The following is a 21,668-nucleotide window of genomic DNA, read 5'->3' as shown; positions in this document are numbered from 1 at the left end:
AAAATACGATAACGATAGCGCGTTTTATAAGTCCGTATGCGCCATCTAGTGGTGCATTATTTGAACTGATTTAAGTCAGTTTCTTGGTAGGGTTTATTTAGGATAGCATTCACTCGTTTTATTTTGATACTGATTATTGTTATTATAAGTATATTTAAAATGAAGATCCATACTAGTAAGATGTAACCAAATTAAAATTCCACTAAAGAGGGAAGGTTCCCATCCTAGCCTGCTTTTCTTATTTTAGACATACGACCATTTTGGAAGAAGTAAATTAATACCAAATTAATTGACCTGAAAATCTGGTCTATTTTATATAAAAATAACAAAGTTGTATAAGAGAATAGCAAAGTGAATAAAAAAAATTCAACAGTTTAAAAAAAAATTAAATTCAAAGTTTTTTGTAAATCTTTAAATATACTTATTGATTTATTACTTTTAAAATAAGTAAATTAATAATAAATTTTCTGACGATTGCGACATTCTATAATATTCAATAACAATGTTATATTGACATGTGCTGATCTAACCTTCGTATTTGAATAATCTTTGTAAAGCACATAAATAATAAATATAATTAAATTATGATATGATTTTTATTATTTAAATTAATATTTAATCATTTCAGCGTTATATGCCGTCAATGCCAAAGAAGTTTTACTTCAATCGCGCGTAAATGTTACACGCACACACTTTTTTTTTATTACTGAAAGTACGATTATATCCTTCCTTACGCCAGATTCTATTATTTATGTCTCAGTACCACAATTATGATATACCAAAAATAACTCACCTTCTGTTATGTCGAAATTGATACACATTATTAAATATACAACACATTCCGATCTTTGTTAGTACGGGTGAGAATAATGTTCTGCAATGTGGATAAGCTTTGCCTTCAAATAAGCAGAGTTTTAGAAAATCTTCGCATTTTTGTGCTACCATTCCCATAATGTCTAGTGCCTACAACATTTTTAAAGTAAATATATTACATCTAGTGATCATTTGCTCCATCCAAAAGTATTCCGAAAAAGGTTAGGAATTTCTGGAACAGATCGGTCAGTATCGGTTAGGATTTAGATTCTAAAATAACGGTATTTTTTTACGTTGTATGTAAAGAAATAAAATACACTTATTGTCTTCTCTTTGCAAGTAGGTTTTAAACATGTAACCCCTTGTCACACAATTCAACTACTTATAAAACTTACTCACATGATACCTATTAGCTTCTATCAGGGCTTCGACACGAGAGATGACACCCTGGTCAAAATCCCCAATTAATTCATAGAAACCAAGCAGTAATGGACTGACATTCTTGAAATCGATTTCACGATTTCCTTCCCTGCAAATTATCAGTACTAAATATTGTGATATGTCAACTTGCTTAAAAAAGTTATCTTAATATAAATAATCAAGCCTCAATTTGTGGTTTGTTGATTATATCTCGTGATTTCGTTCGAAACTTAAATGCGCCTGACACATTTTGTAAGGCAAACATGTAATAAGGCATTTAATGCCGGTTATCTGGGTATACGACAGTGCGCTCACCAAGCCGAGCAAAAAAGCAGCACGGGTACGGCCGAAAGAACAAAGTCAATATATGTATTTAAAACATAGAACATTTGTAATATTGATATTGTCACGATAAGATGTTTTTAGGTATCCCTTTAAAGTAGGGACTGAATAAATTGACCGACTTGATATCTTTTACGGTAGAAGAACTGCGTTGTGGGATTTGTTTTTTTTTTAATGAAATAAATATAATACGCACTCTTTTTTTATGTAATAGGAGGCAAACGGGCAGGAGGCTCACCTGATGTTAAGTGATACCACCGCCACTGGACACTCACATTGCCAGAAGGCTCGCATGAGCCGGCCTTTCAAGAATTGGTACGCTCTTTTCTTGAAGGACCCTAAATCGAATTGGTTCGGAAATACTTCAGTGGGCAGCTGGTTCCACATAGTGGTGGTGCACGGCAAAAACTGCCATAGAAAACGCTCAAACGTCAAACTCTATACGGCGATACATAGTAAGATAATAATACATATTAATTAAAACATTATGATAAAAACAATCTTTTTTAGATACTAATAAATGAACGTAACTCACACGAGAGTTCTGTTGAAATGCTTTAATGCACTTAGAGTTATTTGATTTGGAGAGCAAAGAGCAACGGATGGATATGGAAGATTTTCTACAGACTCATATTGGTTTTCTATTGTGATGCGCGTAGGCATCTCTATGAAACGACAGTACAGCAGCCACGTCAACGCCCATGCCGCAAAAAATGTTGAAATTAACGACACTCCCCAATAGCACCTATAATTATTATTATTTATTTATTTGTTCAAATAAAATAATCCATCATTATGTGAGTATAAACTTACGGACTAGTGTTAGTACTCGTATATTTTTATTAAAAAGCTAAACATAAAACCCATGAAACATTCTATGCATACACTCGTCGATCTGAAACGACAAGGGTACGCACAAAATGCTTCATGATAGGCGAAGACAGGTTATCTGCCACAGTCTTCAAGATGCTGTTCCGACAGCCTCGTACCCGGCTCAACAGAGATCTTGTTTTAATTCTAATAATAGCCCAAAAGTCATTTGTACGGACTTGAGCGAACATCTCCGAAGCACTGCAGAAACGAGGCAGTCCCAAGAGCATCCTAAACGCATTATTGTATTGAACACGCATGGCAGTTAGCGACCTGACAGTACAGTTGACCCATAGAATTTAAAATAATATTTGTCATTACTTCATACATATGTGAGTAAAATAAATTAAAATTGCATAATTTAGAAACTATCTTGATTCATAAGTCATGTTCATTTAAATTGTTGGTTTTGTTCTTTTTTATTTTTTTACGTTACAGAGATAAGATATATGTATGTTAAGTAGTATACCTATCACCTTAACATTGTAAACCTATAATTATAATATTATCTTAATGAATGAATGAAAAAACCACTTTGTGTTCCACCGTTACATAGTTTTTTGGATTGTAATTGTTTTATCTTGAAATAAATAATAGTAAAAAAACTAAACACTCGATAGATAGAGTAATTAATCCGAAGTTTTTACTACCTGCATTCCTTGTCTATACATACCAAATAATATGAACAAATATAATCTCATACCTGCTCAACAAATCTGGATACAAATAAAAGTACTTTAGCCCCACAAAACTACTTTCCAGACAAAATTTTCTCAACAAGTTCTTTGAATTATCAGGCATGGTGTCCACCGACCGGAGAGAATAATGAAATTAAAGTAAAGTTAGCGTAATCTGGATCTAGCGTGATGGTGTTAAATTAACAGTTAATCATACCGCATAATTGTTTAATTGTTTTAACCTTGTGTCCTTATGTTAGTTCCCAAAGTTTATTCAATTATACACACCGCATAGTTAAATATAATAATAACTGCAGGGTTGACTTATTTCAGTGTATTTTATTTCTTCGTCAATTATTAATGCCAATTATTAATCGATGTTCGGTTTTCGATAAATATCGAACATCGATTTTGGGCTTTCGATTATGACATCGATGTCCATATCGATGTTTTTTCTAATATCGATCATCCCTATATTAAATCAATATCATTTTTTTTTAAGTTTATGGCATGGTTTCTACACCTTTAGGTCAAATCAATATTATTAATATTTCTGTACCATAGCGTATGTAAATGTGTGTACTTTACTTATCTGTATATATGTATAGTCAATGTCTAAGTCGTTGTCAAAAATGAAAGCTTTCTGTCAATTATCTTCAGTCTGTACTCTGTTGTCTGTAGTCCGTTTTGACTTTTGAGTCTTGACTTCTTATGAGTTATGACCAAAAACCACGCTGTTGTTATTTGTAATTTGTACTACCTAAATTGTTTAGAAGTTTTTAAAACATTTTTCACTACTAACTACATAAATTAAAAAATAAATATCTTTTAAAATGTATTTGCGATACTTTTTAAATGAGAATGGTGACCGCCAGTACACGTTAGCCGTATGTATCACGTGGTCTTTATTAACCAATAATTTTATTATTTTTTCTAGTTTAACAATAAGTGTAATCATTTCCTTTCAACAAATCATATCTAGTAATAAAATTAAATATTTTTCAGACAATAGATCCCAGTGGAAAGCCAACCTTATCAGCACATCCAGGTAATTTTTAAATGAAAAAACAGTTTGACACCAAAATTAGTTTGAGAATGTTCAGCATCAATTTTAAAAAAATCTTTTCTTTCAGCTCGCTTTTCCCCAGAGGACAAATATTCAAGACAACGAATAATTATCAAAAAACGATTTGGTTTGCTATTGACTCAACAACCTGAACCAATACGATGATTACTTACAACTCTTTACAACTTATTTTAAGGAATAAATGCATTATATATAAGTATGTGCTTGTTTTTATGAAATGTAGTAGAAAAACTCCTCATAGATTTCAAATGTTAAGCTTGTATTTAATGAAAGTCATCATTATGAAGCAATTTTGATTGAATATCTGGTAAGGAAAGTAAAAAGGAAAATTTATAAAGTGATGTATTTTGAATGAATCTGCTTACAATATGTTGTTAAATGCAGTACATGTTATAGACTCACAAATCTGCTGTATTACTATAAAGTGAGGTGCGAGATAACTTTATTAAGTGTTAAAATTTCAATGATGTCTGTTAACTAATTTGAAAATGGCCTAGTAATACACATACATATTTTTTTTTAAATAAACAATTGCATTATAAATATACAGAATTCTTATGATCTACAAAAAATCCAGGTTTTTATAAGTATTAGTATAATCAAGTCAATACAAGCTTGTAGTAACATCTTTGCTTTAAGACAATAAAAATCTGAAATAAGTATTTTAAGGGCCTTTTACTAATATTAACCAGATATTAGTTTCAATGATAATAAAATGTACTTAATGATAAAAGTTCAGACATTCAGTACATCATAAACAGGCTGCAACTGGAGTCTTGAAAAAAATACAATATAATTGATAATTCAAAATAAAAGCTGCTTCTATTTACAAATATACAGCTTGGTTATACATGAAAACACTTTAATATTGGAACTTAAATAATACAATGTCACACCTAACATATCTTACAATCTTTAGGCTGAGACATTTTATGATAGACATCAAAATCAGTTATTTTATCAGCTTGAAGCTATGAATTTCTACCAATTTATGATCACAGTATCAATGTCAAGGCAAACATAAATTTAAGTATCTACAATATGAAAGCTACATCTTACATTTTATTGGTCGGTTTTAAGCCTCAAGCTACAGAAGTTTGAAAGTGCTTTAATGAATTATAAATTCAACATATTTGGCAATATTTAATTTTAAAATTATTTGTGACACTAATGTATCAAACAATTCATTGTTAGCTGGTAAAGATTTTAAATTTTGTGCGACAAGATATGCAATAAATATAGCTATCCTAACCACTCAACATTTTGAGCTAAATTCTTGAATATTTTACTACTAATGTTATTTTTTGGGCCTTTATCGCTATTTATTTTAAAAGCTAAAGAGAACACTAAAAAAATATCTAGAGCAATAATATATACAAACATTAGTAAACTGGCAACATTGAAAAGGTTGTAGCGATTGTGTAGTACTTTCTTTCATATTTTGATGTATGTGGCAACACAAATACCGGCGGTTAATAAAAAGAAGAAAACTAATGTCACTCAAGACAGACTTCAGAGGAGTGAGATATGTATATTTTTTCCATGGGTTTTTCTATAAGAATATAAATTAATGACTCTTGTTTTGTGAAGAATAAACCAATGAACAATGTTAAATATGGGTTATGATTTATTATAAGATAGAACATCCCATAATTGGTGACCCCCGACGTGATGTGAAGTTTCCGACGTGATGTGAAGTTTCCGACGTGACGTGACCACTTTTTTGGACTCGCACTCCCAGTTGAGCACGGGCGACGAGGGCGCAACGACGAGGTGCGGCCCCCAATCGTGTCGCTCCAGGGCCAGGTGCTCCAGCAGCGCGATCGTCTGGATGGTTTTTTTCCTTTCACGAGTCATTTGTCGCATTTACAAAACGTTTCAACTATATTATTGTGCATATATTGTTATTTGTTATATTTATATCTATTTGATATGACAACTTATATGTTTACTGTTTAGCTTACCTGTATACTAACCGTGTTATCTGCCACTGCACCTCTCTCACAGCTACAATTTTTTATTATTATTTCATCTTGCTTGTTCGTGTGGTATAATGGCTGATAGGGAATTAGAACAACGATTACAACAGCTGACACTGGAGAATGCAGCTCTTCAGCAGAAACTGACTGATATTGGATCTACATCAGAATCAACACTCAAGTCTGAAGAGCAAGCGGTATGCAAGGTAGCTGTCAAGTTACCACCTTTTTGGCCTGACAAACCAGCAGTATGGTTTGGGCAGGTAGAAGCTCAGTTTGATATAGCGGGTATTGTTGGTGATAATACCAAATATAATTATGTAATAAGTAGATTAGACGAAAAGTTAGCTGGGGAGATTGAGGATATCATTACCAGACCCCCACCCATAGGCCAACGGTATAAAAAGGTAAAAGATGAGTTAGTACGGCGTCTTTCAATGTCAGAGGAACAGCGGGTACGCCAGCTTATTAGTGTAGAGGAGCTTGGAGACAGGCGACCATCGCAGTTTCTGCGTCATCTGCGTTCGTTAGCGGGTAACACCCTTACAGATGAAAATATTTTGCGCCAGCTTTGGATGCGCCGTCTTCCTCAAAATATTCAGGCTATTTTAGCTTCGCAGACTGAACTGAGTCTGGACAAAATAGCAGACCTCGCAGACAAGATCACAGAGATATCAGGACCCAGTCACCAGGTGTACTCCTGTGCGATGCCAGCGCCTGCACCATCGGTACTGGATTCTTTAGTAAAGACAGTGGAAGATTTAAGCAAGCAAGTTGCATCTCTTACCAACTCGCATCCTCGCGGTCGCTCACGCAGCAAATCAATATCTAGACATCGTTCTCGCGGTGCCTCACCTAGAAATCCAGATATGTGTTGGTACCATAGAAGGTTCAATAGCAGGGCAACCAAATGTACCAAACCCTGCAACTGGCAACCCGACACCTCGCCGTCGGAAAACAGGAAACACAGTCAGTAGACGCGGCGACTGATTGTTCTCATCAAAGCCGCCGTATTTTTGTTACAGATAAACATTCGAAACTCCAGTATTTAGTGGATACTGGCTCGGATCTCTGTTGTTTTCCTAAGCGTCTTGCAAAAAACCGTCGTGCTTCTGCAGATTTTGATCTAAGCGCTGCGAATGGGAGTTCTATTAAAACCTATGGCAACATATCTTTGCATCTTAACCTAGGTTTACGCAGGGATTTCCACTGGAATTTTGTCATTGCGGATGTTGACACACCGATTATCGGCTCCGATTTTTTAAGTCATTATAATTTATTACCGGACTGCCGAAGCAAATGTCTCTTAGATGGTAGCACTGGGTTATCTATCCCCACTTCCATTGCATCCTCCAGTCAATCCAGTGTCAAGACCGTTATTTCTAATAACTCTAGTTTAACACACATACTTACTGAGTTTCCTGATGTCACGCGTCCACCTGGTCTACCTAGAATCATCAAGCACAGCACCGTGCATTATATTAAAACTATTGATGGTCCTCCTGTGTCGTGTCGTCCCCGTCGCCTGGCACCTCAAAAACTTACTGCTGCCAAAAAAGAATTTGAAGACATGGTTCAATGCGGCACAGCAAGACCCTCTAAAAGCGCTTGGTCGTCACCATTGCACATGACACCCAAAAAAGACAACACATGGCGTCCTTGTGGCGATTATCGCGCATTAAACGCTAGGACCATACCAGATAGATACCCCGTTCGTCATATCAATGATTTCGCCTGCAGCCTCGCTGGAGCTACTATTTTCAGCACTATTGACTTAGTGAAAGCGTACCATCAAATTCCCGTTTTTGAAGAAGATATCGCGAAGACCGCCATCGTTACCCCGTTTGGCCTCTTCGAGTTTCCTTTCATGACCTTTGGGCTGCGCAATGCTGGCCAAACCTTCCAGCGTTTTATCGACGAGGTCACGCGGGGTCTCGATTTCTGCTTTCCTTATATCGATGACGTGCTTGTTTTTTCAGTGGACGAGAGCAGCCACAGAGAGCATCTGCGCGTCCTTTTTAAGCGCCTACAAGATTACGGGGTGGTGATCAATCCATCTAAGTGCATTCTTGGTGCCAGCGAGGTTGTATTTCTCGGATATCTCATTAACGCTAATGGTACGCGGCCTCCTCTGGACCGCGTTCAAAAGCTATTAGATTTTCCCCCTCCTGACACCGTGCAAGGCGTGAGGCGTTTTCTCGGTATGATTAATTTTTATCGCCGTTTCATCCCTCATGCCGCCAAGTTTCAAGCGCAGTTAGTAGACGCTTTAGTCGAGATCAATGGCAAAGGCTCCAAACCGTATCCATGGACGCCCGAGCTGTTGAGAGTTTTCGAAGACTGCAAGAAAAGTTTATCAGACGCCACGCTACTTACACATCCAGTAAATGATGCACCTTTGGGTCTTTTTACAGATGCTTCTAGCATGCACATCGGCGCCTGTTTACAGCAGTTGATCAATGGACAATGGTGCCCTCTGTCATTTTTCAGCAAGAAACTGACTCCCAATCAGTCGCAGTGGCCTGCCTACCATCGCGAACTTCTGGCGGTGTACGAAAGTGTACAGCATTTCCGTCACATTCTCGAGGTGCAACATGCAACCATTTTTACAGACCACAAACCATTGCTGTACGCTTTCGTACAGCGTCGAGAGAAATTGGCTCCCGCACAGCTCAACCAGCTTTCATTTATTTCGCAATTCACAACTGATATCAGACCCGCCATTGATGGTAAAACCCTGAACATCGATTTAAAGGGGAAGGACGTAACTGTAAGTGTGGATCGCGTTAAACCAGCGTTCGTCGAGCAGTTTGTTTTTCCTTCAGCTCGCACACCTAGCTTTGTACCCGCTGGTCCTGCGTTGCCGTCATTACTCTCGCCTACTATGGAAAATATTCCTCCAGTTTCTGCCCCTAATCCTGTTGTTACCAGGTCAGGCAGAACGGTTAGATTTAAGACTAGGTTAGATTTGTAAATATTAAGTTTTTCTTTGTAATGTCAAATATTTTAAGTTTTTTTTATTTTATTGTTATATACTATAATTTTTCGCCTTAGTTTTTCTGTCTCCGTAGGGGGGTGGTGTAGCGATTGTGTAGTACTTTCTTTCATATTTTGATGTATGTGGCAACACAAATACCGGCGGTTAATAAAAAGAAGAAAACTAATGTCACTCAAGACAGACTTCAGAGGAGTGAGATATGTATATTTTTTCCATGGGTTTTTCTATAAGAATATAAATTAATGACTCTTGTTTTGTGAAGAATAAACCAATGAACAATGTTAAATATGGGTTATGATTTATTATAAGATAGAACATCCCATAAGGTTATTAATGCCTGATTAGAAAGCTCCTATGCAAGGATTTTAGGCAATAAATATAGTTAATACTGCGAGCCAATAATAAAACTTATACTAAAGGTTTAATCGTCATTCAACAAGTACACGCTTGACGTTAGTTGTGCCAAATCTATGAATATGAAGCATATAATATGTTCCGGTATTTAGATAACATTTCCTTTCCATAGATAATAAAGTAATATATCTAATAATTAATAATAAGACAACGCTCAAGTCGTAGTAAACATTAACATTATAAAAAAATACTAATAATAATTCAGAAAAAGATTATAAATACTAATTTGTAAATAAGTTCCTATATACATAGACAAATCTAATTTACTTACCTATATATAAATATATATTTATTTAACAATAATAAAGCGGCACTCATAAATATTGCAAGTCCTATTTCATGTATACTCTTTAAATTTTCACGTTGTATCTAGTACAAGGTTTAAGGATAATTATTACTACGATCAAAAAGATAAGTTAAATAGTTACAAACGTCTTTACCTATATTATAGTAGATTAAAGATTTATAATATGAAAATACGAAACACCTTATTGGCAAGATATCGGCAACAGTATAAATATATAAACCATTCATAAATACTCATATAGTAATCTTATCTCACATATATTGTGCGCTCCAAGTCGTCCTACATACCTACCTAAAATACAATTCATATCCCCTATAAGAGTATTAATAATATCAGTGACTTTCATTATCACTTGTGAAGAGAACATTCAAAACTCCGATAAACATCAAATATTTCATCTTAGTCAAAATTCGTGCTTTACAATACAAAAACAACGAACTACAATACTCGCAAATTGTATATAAATAACTATAATCATAGTATGATTAAAATAGTAGACAATAGTTAACATTTATGTGGCTAACATAGTTCATTAGTATTCTTCAAAATGGGAATCCTTTTTAGTTTTTTTAGGTTCAGGCTTTAAATGTCGCAACTAAAAGTATTAAGATCCAATTTTGTGTGCAAAGACCATAGTTTTTGTTTAATACGTATTGTAGTTCGTTTTACAAAGCCCATAATTGAATACAAATATCACACTCAAAGGGACCGCCAGACGATTCTCCAAAACATTTCAAAATCGTAGGTCCAGAAAGACGACCGGCGAACGCCGAACTTGTCGCAAGTCGCGGCGCAAAAGCACAAAGTGCGGCCGGTCGCAGAATTACAGGCGAAGAGTATTACGCGGTCGCGTCAGCCGCGGGCTAACTTGAGGAACGTCAGGAATCTAGCAGCACGTGCCAACGTTGTACCTGCGACAGGTACACGGTATACTTAAAAATTATTAATATAAAAAAAATATTGAAGTTACACTTAAAGCCTAAAGGCGCGTTATGAAAAATGAGAGTGAAATTTTACGATGCGCGCCGTGACACAAAATTAACAGAATGATGTTGCCCTCGGAAGATGCTACGGCATCGGACATGATTTAAAAAAAAACATTCGAATAATAATATAATTTATGTTACACTTAATGTAAGAGAATAATAATAAATATTTATTTATTTAATTTTTCAAATGTAAACTGAACTTTATTGACTATAATGACTCCTTTCCTTCCGTCTTTGATTATTTATATAGTATTACTTCTTACGCGCGTACATAAGTACCCTTTTTTTTTATTAAATTTATACGTAACTAAATTATTCAAAATTTTATTATAAAATATAATTGAGAAAATCAATGATCAGCACCATCTTGTAGAACAATACGAAGTTACCTGCTGTCCTTGTCTCTCGCATAGCTCCTGCCAGTGTCTCTCTTGCTCGTGGCCTGAAGAGCTATGTCCGAGTGAGAACCAACCGACCATTTCATTTCGCTTTACACTGCGCCGCCACCACACCGATACCATAAGTGTTACCTCCGTTAATTGGAATAGCGCCACCTGTTGATAAAATATACTTAGATTACAATTTTTAGAGCATAAAGCACGAATTTATTTATTTTTGTTGCAGTTTGAGTCAGTGAGTGTCTATATAGAATGCGTATTACATACTAATCTGTTGTTTGTTTGATTTATAATCTTTACAATATTAAGATTTTTCCTAAATACCAATACGCGTAATTTATGGCTAAACTAGAGTAGGTACGATTTTTTTCCAACTTCTTTAACATATTTCTAAGTTACTACACATTATTTATTAACAACTAATTTTATAATTATTGTAGAATTTTTCAAAGTTTCTTTTAGTGTTAAATCGTGTCTTAGATGCAATAAATCTTTACCTGGAATATAAAGACTTCCTTGTAAAGAGGATTGGACTGAGCTCGGCGTGTGGTGGACTTGCATCTTCCCATCTCCATGCCTAAAGAGCTGATGAGGCATAGCTTTACGTATGTGTCGGGGGCCTTGTTGGGCGACAGCTTTCGGAAGTGGGTGCCTTTGATTATCTAAAATATTAAATAGATCGATATTATTAAATGTTTGGATATTAGAAGACAATTCTTTTAGAAATATTTACGAAAAAATCAAGTCGTCTTTTAAATGATATTTATTCGTAGTAAAATAATGATATAAAGAGATCATAGATACGGATCCATAAACTATTATTTAATGATAAAATATTACATTAGATTTTTTATCCAAATTGAAACAGTTAAGTACAATTCTTTCAAACGCATTCAAGATATCTTTAAATATTTTAAAGACATTTATACCTCAACAGACAGATGTCCCGTTGTAGGATTATACTGTAAGCCCAGCAGGAGTTCCGGGGCCGATCTGGTGCTGCAGCAGGATGAAGCAGAGTCGGACCTTGCCAAGCTACAGGCTTCTCCCCCTCCGGGGGATGTTGCCGGGGCTATAGAGGGAGTGGCAAGGACTCCTACTATGGTATTGGTCTGCTCTATTTTGGGCACCTTAACAAGATTTCATAAAATTACGAATTAATTTTTTTTAATGCTGGTAAAATTGTGTTTACGCTAGCATCAAAGTCATCGCATAAGAGACAAATCTGGGGATAAGTAATGCGAAAGATGATTACTATGGGACCGTCCTGCTGAACATGAAAACGATGTCTAGGTTATGTTTCCACCGCACTATGATATTCTTCTTTTTTAACTACTACTAATTATTTAATAATAAATTGATAAAAGACGCGTTCCGTTCGAATGTGATTAATGAACAGCAACACATGTAGACACGCGATATGATGCATCATTATACTACGCTTGACAATCTAACAATAATCACTAATGCACCCTTTCGTGTATGGTCTTTCGCTTATAACATATTTCCAATACGACGGGCATTTTAGGATTTTAGCCTTTTTAACTTAAAATATATAAAAAAAAAAAACATTTATTCACGTAGGTAACACAATGTACACTTGTGATGCGTCATTAAAGAAATGCATATTAATGCTTCTAATTTTACATTTACTGCCAGTTCTCAAATCAAGGGCGTAGAACGGAAGAGAAGAACTGGCAATAAACTCTCCGCCACTCTTTTTAATCGCCATGTTTTTTTTTTTACACAACGTTTGTAAGGAGCTGCAACCATTACACCATGTTCCACATGACATCTTAAGTAATTAATAATAATAACATAAATTAAAAACAAATACTTGTCCCCTATCAGCAGGAGGCATGGTGAAATAGGAGCACGCACTTACATTCTAGTGGGAACAACACGCAAACACAGTCGAAATAATTAACATCACCATATACATTATGGATTTAGGTTTGACAAGGGATTAACGTCTAAATCCATATAAACATACAGCGTCTTTATTCGAACACATCCACTAGAAGATTATGAAATGTAGATACTTTCATATATATATATATATTCCAAAAATTTCGTAAACATAGAAATAACATTTATTACTAACCAAAACACACACACATAATAACAGCAATAAAAAAAATATATACATACATAGGTATAATGAGAGTTAGTAAAACATTTTTTTCCCCTTTTCCCTTTCGGTTCGTTTTAAGTGTGTAATGAGTGTGTGCCATGGCTGTAATTTCCCTGGCTCAGCATTATGCTGAGGAGCAGTATTTAATTCAATTGTATACATTTTCTATACTGCCTTTCATATTATCTTTCATAGTTATAGAGATATATATATACTGATATTGTTTTTATACTACCTGCATGCTAGTTTGATGATGATGGTGTTGTCTCGGCGTGAGTTGGAGCCACAAATTGTTCTCAAGCTCAAAGTTAAGAGTTGCAAAGCTGACGCTCGCCTCTCCTAATAAACGCTGCCGACGCATGCGTTCGCACCCGTATATACGTATACGTAAACCTAGTCCGTGTACGTCCTCTGAAAATTGTGTATTTAATGAAGTTTTGACAAATCTACGGTCTTCTAGACGTTTTACTTAATTAACTTTGATATACGTAAGCCGCCTTAATCATTGGATGTATGGCTTATAAAATAAATAAGATTAAAACAAAAACTTTGATATACGCAAAAGGAAAATAAAAATTGTACCGAGTGTTTTAGCACACTTTATTTAGTAGTTCATAAGTAATACTATTTCTAATAGAAAATAATAAAACCACATACATCATATTTATGTAGTAAATATTACTAAATAAATATGATTAAACACACTTTAATCCAGATAAAGTATATTTTTAATATATTATGTAAAACTCCTGAATGACTAAATCCTTTTTGAATCCCTCGGAGCGGAAGGTATGTTATCACGGTGACTACGTTTTTCATGGAGGCTGATAAATCTCATATTATCTCAATTATGACTTATAATTTAATTTTACCAACCTGGATTAATTTTATGCAAGACGAAACTCTCCATGTACTGTGGATTTTCTCCATTACGGATTTTGGATTTGTATTTCTGCTTCTTCATCGGCAAGAGGACAATTCGAACCTATTTAATAAAAAAAATGCACATATAGTTGTGATAAAAATATTTTTGAAAGAGCTACACATTGGCTTATTCCGTTTACAATCTAATATATAAAATTCTCGAGTCACAATGTTCGATCCCATACTCCGAAACGGTTCGACCGATTCTTATGAAATTTTTTATGCATATTCAGTAAGTCAGAATTGGATTACATCTATTTTCTATCCCCCTTAATGTTATGGGTGGTCCCACCCCTAAATTTAATTTTTATTTTTTAGACAACTTTTTGTTTTTAATTTTTTATGATACAGCATACAAAAATACATACAACCCTTAATTGTCAACCCTCTACCAGTGGCGGATTTACCAGCAGGCTGGAGGCTAGGGCGGCAAATTTAGTTCATAAATTTTTTATTTCGGTTTACATATTTAAAAAAAAATATTATACACACACATAATACGAATTTCGAAAATTGGAGAGAAATTAAAATATTTAACAAAAATCGAAATATTCTCATATACCTACAGTGCTAATTAATAAATATTTCAACATCTCTGCATGACCAATTCCTAAACGCTTTACTAATTATACATTAATGATTATGAACTTTTAGAATATCGCGATTCGATATTAAAATCGAAATTTAGTAATTTTTACATAAGTATATTCTTCACTGATAACTGCTATAATTTTTTCTCCGTGTACCTAATAATTATGAGATCTGCTTACCCAATTCAATCAATATAATATCGATGATCTAATAAAAATACTGACTAAAATTGACTAATTTTTATTAAATAAAAACCTAGTTCAATATCTTATAGAGATCATATTAATCAAATAACTGATAGTTGAACGACTGTGACTTGACAATAAAAAAATTCCCTCCACAAAATATGAAGTGAGACAATTTGCTCATAAGAAAATTGATACATTTTATCAGTTAATTATTTAATTTGCAGTAAGAAAAAGTGTGAAAAAGTGTGAATCCAAATGAGCAAACCTTAAGCGCTCATGTCGTACACGAATTATTTAAATTAAATGTTTACATCAGCAGATTTGATAACTTTTTCGCAAAGCCAACTTTTTCAGAAAATGTCAATCGGAATGAATTAATTATAATAAGATAAAACAATACTCAGCTGAAATTTTTTATTCAACGGCTTCTCTCCAGTTAAACAAGTTAATTTATAAAAACAATATTAAACAAAAATTGAAGTGAAAAAAATATTTTTTCGAAAGTGATCGTGTTTACTGTGAACACGATCATCCAAAATCCATACGATATGGCATTAAAATTACTTCATATAGAAAATATATATTTATTGTATTGTTTTTAAACTGTGAGTGTAATAATAAATGTTAATCAACGTTCGCCAAATGTATGTTTTTTACGTAAGCTTAATTCATATTTTTTAAGTATTGTATAGTTTTAAGACATACCTTACCTTACTTTAAAAGTGGTATACGATTGAGATATTTTTTTCCTTAAAATGTTTTTTGATAATTCTTTGCTGTAAAAATAATCAAGGATCTAACACGGTACCATAGTTCTCAATAATAATAACTATGTGGGAAAAGTTGATGTAACGAGGATGATGGAGCACAAATTATAAAGTTGGAATTTTATTGATAGAAAATTGATATGATTGTGGACTAAGATATCAAAATTTAGAGGCAGCAAAAATTGTATAGCCTACGGGCGGCAAATCTATAAATCCGCCACTGCCCTCTACGATCAACTCCTATTTTTTATGATAGTAGATAGTTATTTTTATTGAAATAAAAATGTTTCCTAGAAACATGGCAAAACGACGTTTGCCGGATCAGCTAGTATCTTAGTATTAATTAATGTCTAAATCACAATATTCATATAAATCAGAAATACCTGGCTTTGCAAAATCTGTCCTTGCGTACGTTGCGGCAAAGAGCGTGCCTGGAGAACGTGCACGGTCATAGTGCGAACGGGCGCGTCGTACAGAAGAGTCAACTCAAGGGAACCGCGCTCGGTTGAGCTTTCGCTGCATAGGAGAGATGTATCCTGCAAGCAATTCACTTCCGATAATATTCCTTATAAAATAACACATAATAAATTTAAAAGTATACCGTAAACGCGCAACTTAGGATTTTCGTATTATATCATGTCCATCTCTAGAAATGGCGGGCCGCTAAGACTGCTTCACTTCTTGAGAAAATAAGGCGATACAAATGATCAAGCAATTTCTTTACTGTATATCTTTAGTGGAACGCGCCATCCGTAATTGGAAGTTACATTCATTCAGACAAACCAAAAAACCATCGAAATTGTTGATTTGTTTAAACTTAGGTAGATTGTCTAATTGTGATTCAAAACTTTCACAAAAGATAATAGGGGCCGTTCCATTTGAAATAATAATTTAACACTTAGAAGAAATAAATAGTCATACATTGTGCGCCAACACATCGCTGTCAACACTACTCTGTGCTTCCAACGTATGTATGTATTCTGCCTTTTGCGGGACAAACTCATCTATTTTGGTTTCACGTATACTAGTCTCCCTTAGCGCAGTTTCAATAACATCCACTTCAACCTTCGGCTGGTTCTCATTCTTCTCCTCATAGCGGCATTCAACGTCTTCCTTATCCTATAATTTTCATAAAATAAATACACGTTTATGACAAATAAACAATTCTCTATTACATACCATAAGCTCTAAACAACAAACACTACAAATGACCATGAATTTATAACGACTGAAACTTGACGCGTTCTAGGAATTTAGCCACATGCGTTCAACTCGGGAATCGTTTGAAAATAAAGCGTTTATTATATTGTATTTATTCTTCTATTTATAAGTTCACCGGTGCAATATTTAGCCGCTAATGTTATGAAGTTTTGGCGGATAATGAATGATACCATCGAAATCTGATTAATTACCTGGACTTATTTGTGGATTTTGCTTGAACTGTTATCGAAAACACTAAATTTATAAGACATTTTGATATGAGTATTGTCCGAAACTTTATCAATTTTAAGGATTTATTATCGTTTCGCAATAGTTGCCAATTTATTTGAATATGTTGAATGAAACCTATGAATATTTTTCCGGTAACCTAGTCTTATATCTCACCTGTATGCGCAAACGCAGCTCTTCGTCAGAGTCCGAGGCCTCAAACGCAAATATGCGTTCGGGGTATTGGATGGTTTTCGACAAAGAATCTATAACACGTACGGACAAAGTTAATCGATATTTATAAATAGTCTCTAGGACTACTACGTATATACCTATTAATAAAATGTGTGTGAAGATTCATACCCTTTATGAAATAAGCTTTTTACGACATTAAAAAAGTGATTTGACTGATCTGTTTGTAAACATTGAAGCCTGATAATTGACTTTTGATGCGAAGCAAATAAGATGGAGCGATATCGATTTCTAGGTATAAATAAAACTTGTAATGTTAATACGATATTTTACATCAAGAAAGATGTCCAATTAATTAGTTCACTCCGACGGAATAAAATTACTGAAATTATAGTTCAATTACGTGAACTTTTTACGCGCCATTTGGTCTATTACTTTAGTCTACTAAAGCTACAATTGATTAATGAATGACCAAACCCAGCTGTTAAACTACTATGACGCATTCAATACCCTTGGGAAAGCTATGTTTAAAATATCCTTACTTCAAACTATTCTAAATATTTAAAGGTACAAACATTTTTAAGGCTATCTACATTCTAATGGAATTAAGTATCTATTACTAATCTGTATACCTGATCTAAATCGTCCACTAATTGCAGTACATATTATGTGAATATTTAATAAAATACTTACCAAAGTGTGCATTGTCAAGAGGCCCCGGATCAACACCAGCGTTTACATTGAGGATACCGTTACGTTTTCGGTTGCCAGCTACTGTGTAACACCACTTCTTCCCCAGAAACAACAGTACCACCAGCAGAACCAGGGCAAAAGCGGCAACCGCACTAATGTACGCCGTTGCTTCCACTGCATATAAAAGAACAATGAGCCACGGTCACTTTAAGCACACAGTAAAGGAATTCTGTTTACCATTTGATGGATTAATGCCGCCTATATTAGCCACCATTTTCAGTCCATTGTTACATATTCCGAAGCTTTGCTTAACAATTAAAGCTTTTAACGAAAAAGCTAGAATATGTTGGCAGTGGCTGACAGATTTGCACATGCGCAGTGAGAGGGAGGCTCGCCGGGGCGTGTAGAATACTGCGCGGTGATAGGACGAAGGACCTCCATTACTAGGGACTAATATCAAGGCCGAGGGCACGTAGCGACGTAAATTTTTTATGTGACTATACTTATGTAGAGCTAACCCAGCGGGGATACAATTTGAAACAGCAAATGTTTGATGAAATATTTAAATGAACAAAAACCTGGTCACGTTATTTGTTTAATTTATCGTTAAGCCACGAAATTTTTCTAACAAAAGCTATCCTTGTTGTATTAACTGTTTAGTTTAATACCTAATACACTTGGTAGACCTTATCAGAAATTTTAATAAAAAGACTGTGGTATATTATAATATATGGGCACCAAGTAAGTAATATACATAAGACTTGTTTGGACCTTGCCCATGATCTGTAAGAGTGATGAATGAAAAAAACAATGCCCAAAAATTATTTCTAGTTCTTTATAGTTGCGTATAAATAGAATCCCTTAGACCTATCTATATATAATAATAATAATATCAATAATAAAAACTTTATTCATGACAAATAGGTTGTGACAAAACTCATATACCTATCGCTAGTAGGTAACAACTATATAACAATTAGTCAATGGTACATGTTTGATACAGCTTTTTTGAGAACAAGTAGGTAGGTAGGTTTAGTATTACAACTAATCAAACACAAGTCTTATAAGACCATTAAGTATGTGTGAGTGTGTGAATGGGTGTGTGCGCATGTATTTGAGAGTGTAGCTAAGAGTTGTTATAAGCGTGCGCTGTGTCTGTCTGTTAGTTTTTAGTACCTCAGAGTCATGCCAAGATACGAAGATACCTCTGTAGATTCGAAATTCAATTCAGCTAGCGTAATTTTTATGTGATTTGTGAGTTTGTATCTGGATAGTTTGACTATATCAGAATCCATGGATTGGGAAGCTTAAGTATTAAGGAAGGGTTATGTGTTGCGCGGCTGAATGCAAAGAAGTAGTCCTTCGTTTCGGCGTCGGGAATACAAAACGTCTGTTCTTAGAAGTGTCCGCATTTGTTAGTCCATAAAGTTTGTGATATCTTAAACAGATCGCTTTCTAACTAAATAGGTTTTTGTTACCTATTCCACTTAAAGAATTGCTCTTTCAGCACGTTCCAACTTAATCAGTGAAGATTCAGCCGTTACTCCCCATAGAGGTAGACTTCATCCTCCGCTACTCGTTTCAGTCTATGGAATATACCTTTACGATATTCTTCTGATCCTAGAAGACAGTGCATCAATGTGCTTTTCCCAAGTAAGGATATATTATTACTCTATTGCATATATTTACATGTGCACGCGGGCTAAACTAGTGTTGCCATCTTTAACTATCGACATCACTGGAAATTATTTATTTCTATAATCTGTGCAGTTAACCGTCGTGGGATTAGAGGTCAAAGTACTCAATTATCTTTTATATTATGTTGACTATAATACTATGCCATTATATACAGTAAACATCTTGATAATTTATAGGAAAAAAAAATTCCGCACTAGCAATTTATCATTAATTTTATCGGTTAATATAAAATACTTCTCAAAAACGATTCGTCATTTGTAATCTCTTGGTATTCGTACTTATTATTTGTGAGTATCTGGAGCTTGTGAAATACTAAAGAATAACAAATACAATAATAAATTATGTTATAGCATCGAACGTAATCGGGACACTGGCACTATGCCCAGATGCTCAGATGTGCACGGATATTATGAAGTATGTAAGTAGTTTAAAATTACTATCTAGACTTGTATTTACTTCGTATGGTAAAAGTTGTGTAGACTGTAGTATTCTAATTAAGACATATACATTCACAAGTATATTCTAAATTTTCAAAGGTTTTAACATGAATCCTCACAGTATAAATTATAATAAATAAATAAGTACATCGTTTATTTGCAAACAAAGTGGTACATTTAGATCGATGAATTATAAAAATCCGCACAATCAATCATAAAAATAGGCATGCAAATGTCATAATAATAAGTTAAGCTATTTAAAATGTTGTCAAACTTATGATCTAAATACTCTCGCGCTGTAAAGGCACCTTGCCCAATGACGTAACAATAGGGTGGCAGAGCTGGCAAATGCCACGGGCCCAAGATTAATATTATGTTCTATGGAAGAATGTGAAGTCTCCAATAAGTATTGGGCTAGCGTGGGGGCTACAGATCATTCCCTCTCGCCTAAGAGAGGAGGCCTATGGCCATTAGTAGGACATATACCACATGTAATTGAGTACGCTGAAAATCTCGAAGTTTATTATAATTAAACTGAGTACAACGTGACGATTTTTACTGAAAGTGCCCCATCAAAAGAAGATTTGCCACGGGCCCCAGATGATATAGTTACCTACCCCTTGAAACCAAACAGCAGTGATCTATAACTTCTAGGAAGGTGATTAAATAGTTTGATAGCCATGGCGTAACACTTTTAAGCACATCGTGGTGCAACATGCAGGCACCCACAGCCGTGATGAATCCCTCGATATATACAGATATTTAAAAGAGTACCGAGAGTTTTTTACGCCGGCTTTTTCTCTCGGCCTACACCCTCTGTCTTCTTTGCCGATGAGTAGGGATGCCTACAGATTCAAATTTAATGACGTGGAATAAGTGATACATGTATCTTATGTTCCATAATAAACATATTTTATTTTATTTTTAAATTTATTTTAGCAAGTTTATTAAATGTTTTGAACACAACGAACAAATGTTTGTCATAACTGTTTCAAGGATAGACATAACAGATAGATAGAACTTGGTACTGGCAAAATACCGAGTTCGTAAAAAATTGTTTACAGCTTACAAGAGGTCCAACGCCCATAATAGCCCTAATACATTTTTTTTTGAGTAATAAATACAAACTATAATTTTATATATAGAACATTTTGGAAGGTTTTTTATATTATTGGTGTTGTACATGTGGGCGCGAATTCATATATAATGATTATATTTTTACAAACGTGTAAAGATTGATATTTAATTCAGGTAAATATTTATTTAATTCAAGTAAATAAATATATATGGACGCAAATTTATACATAATCATTATATTGTTA

At 34.3% G+C, this 21,668-nt stretch overlaps 2 protein-coding genes and 1 long non-coding RNA gene across 3 annotated transcripts; 1 reads left to right on the top strand and 2 right to left on the bottom strand.

Annotated features, from left to right (window-relative positions):
- Window positions 1-806: 806 nt before the first annotated feature.
- On the bottom strand, window positions 807-2,296 carry LOC125055220. Its single transcript, XR_007117833.1, has 3 exons — window positions 2,111-2,296; window positions 1,213-1,342; window positions 807-963 (listed from the first exon to the last, which is right to left on the bottom strand). It is a non-coding gene; the product is annotated as an uncharacterized LOC125055220 (long non-coding RNA).
- Window positions 2,297-3,814: 1,518 nt separating this feature from the next.
- Window positions 3,815-4,408, top strand: LOC125051505 (H/ACA ribonucleoprotein complex subunit 3). The gene is made up of 3 exons (XM_047651856.1): window positions 3,815-4,009; window positions 4,128-4,170; window positions 4,256-4,408. Exons 1-3 carry the CDS (start codon window positions 3,956-3,958, stop codon window positions 4,351-4,353), a joined length of 195 nt encoding a protein of 64 aa, XP_047507812.1. The 5' UTR covers window positions 3,815-3,955; the 3' UTR covers window positions 4,354-4,408.
- A 5,468-nt stretch (window positions 4,409-9,876) lies between these two features.
- On the bottom strand, window positions 9,877-18,609 carry LOC125051500 (synaptotagmin-16). The gene is made up of 11 exons (XM_047651844.1): window positions 18,449-18,609; window positions 18,212-18,385; window positions 17,504-17,592; window positions 16,820-17,017; window positions 16,282-16,434; window positions 14,305-14,413; window positions 13,664-13,839; window positions 12,224-12,424; window positions 11,792-11,956; window positions 11,286-11,450; window positions 9,877-10,818 (listed from the first exon to the last, which is right to left on the bottom strand). Exons 1-11 carry the CDS (start codon window positions 18,582-18,584, stop codon window positions 10,786-10,788), a joined length of 1,599 nt encoding a protein of 532 aa, XP_047507800.1. The 5' UTR covers window positions 18,585-18,609; the 3' UTR covers window positions 9,877-10,785.
- Window positions 18,610-21,668: the final 3,059 nt, after the last annotated feature.

Source organism: Pieris napi, chromosome 1, assembly GCF_905475465.1.
Source record: "Pieris napi chromosome 1, ilPieNapi1.2, whole genome shotgun sequence".
Lineage (NCBI taxonomy): Eukaryota > Metazoa > Arthropoda > Insecta > Lepidoptera > Pieridae > Pieris > Pieris napi.
The sequence above is the reverse complement of the archived record's forward strand: the minus strand, read 5'-3'. Positions and strand labels throughout refer to the sequence as shown.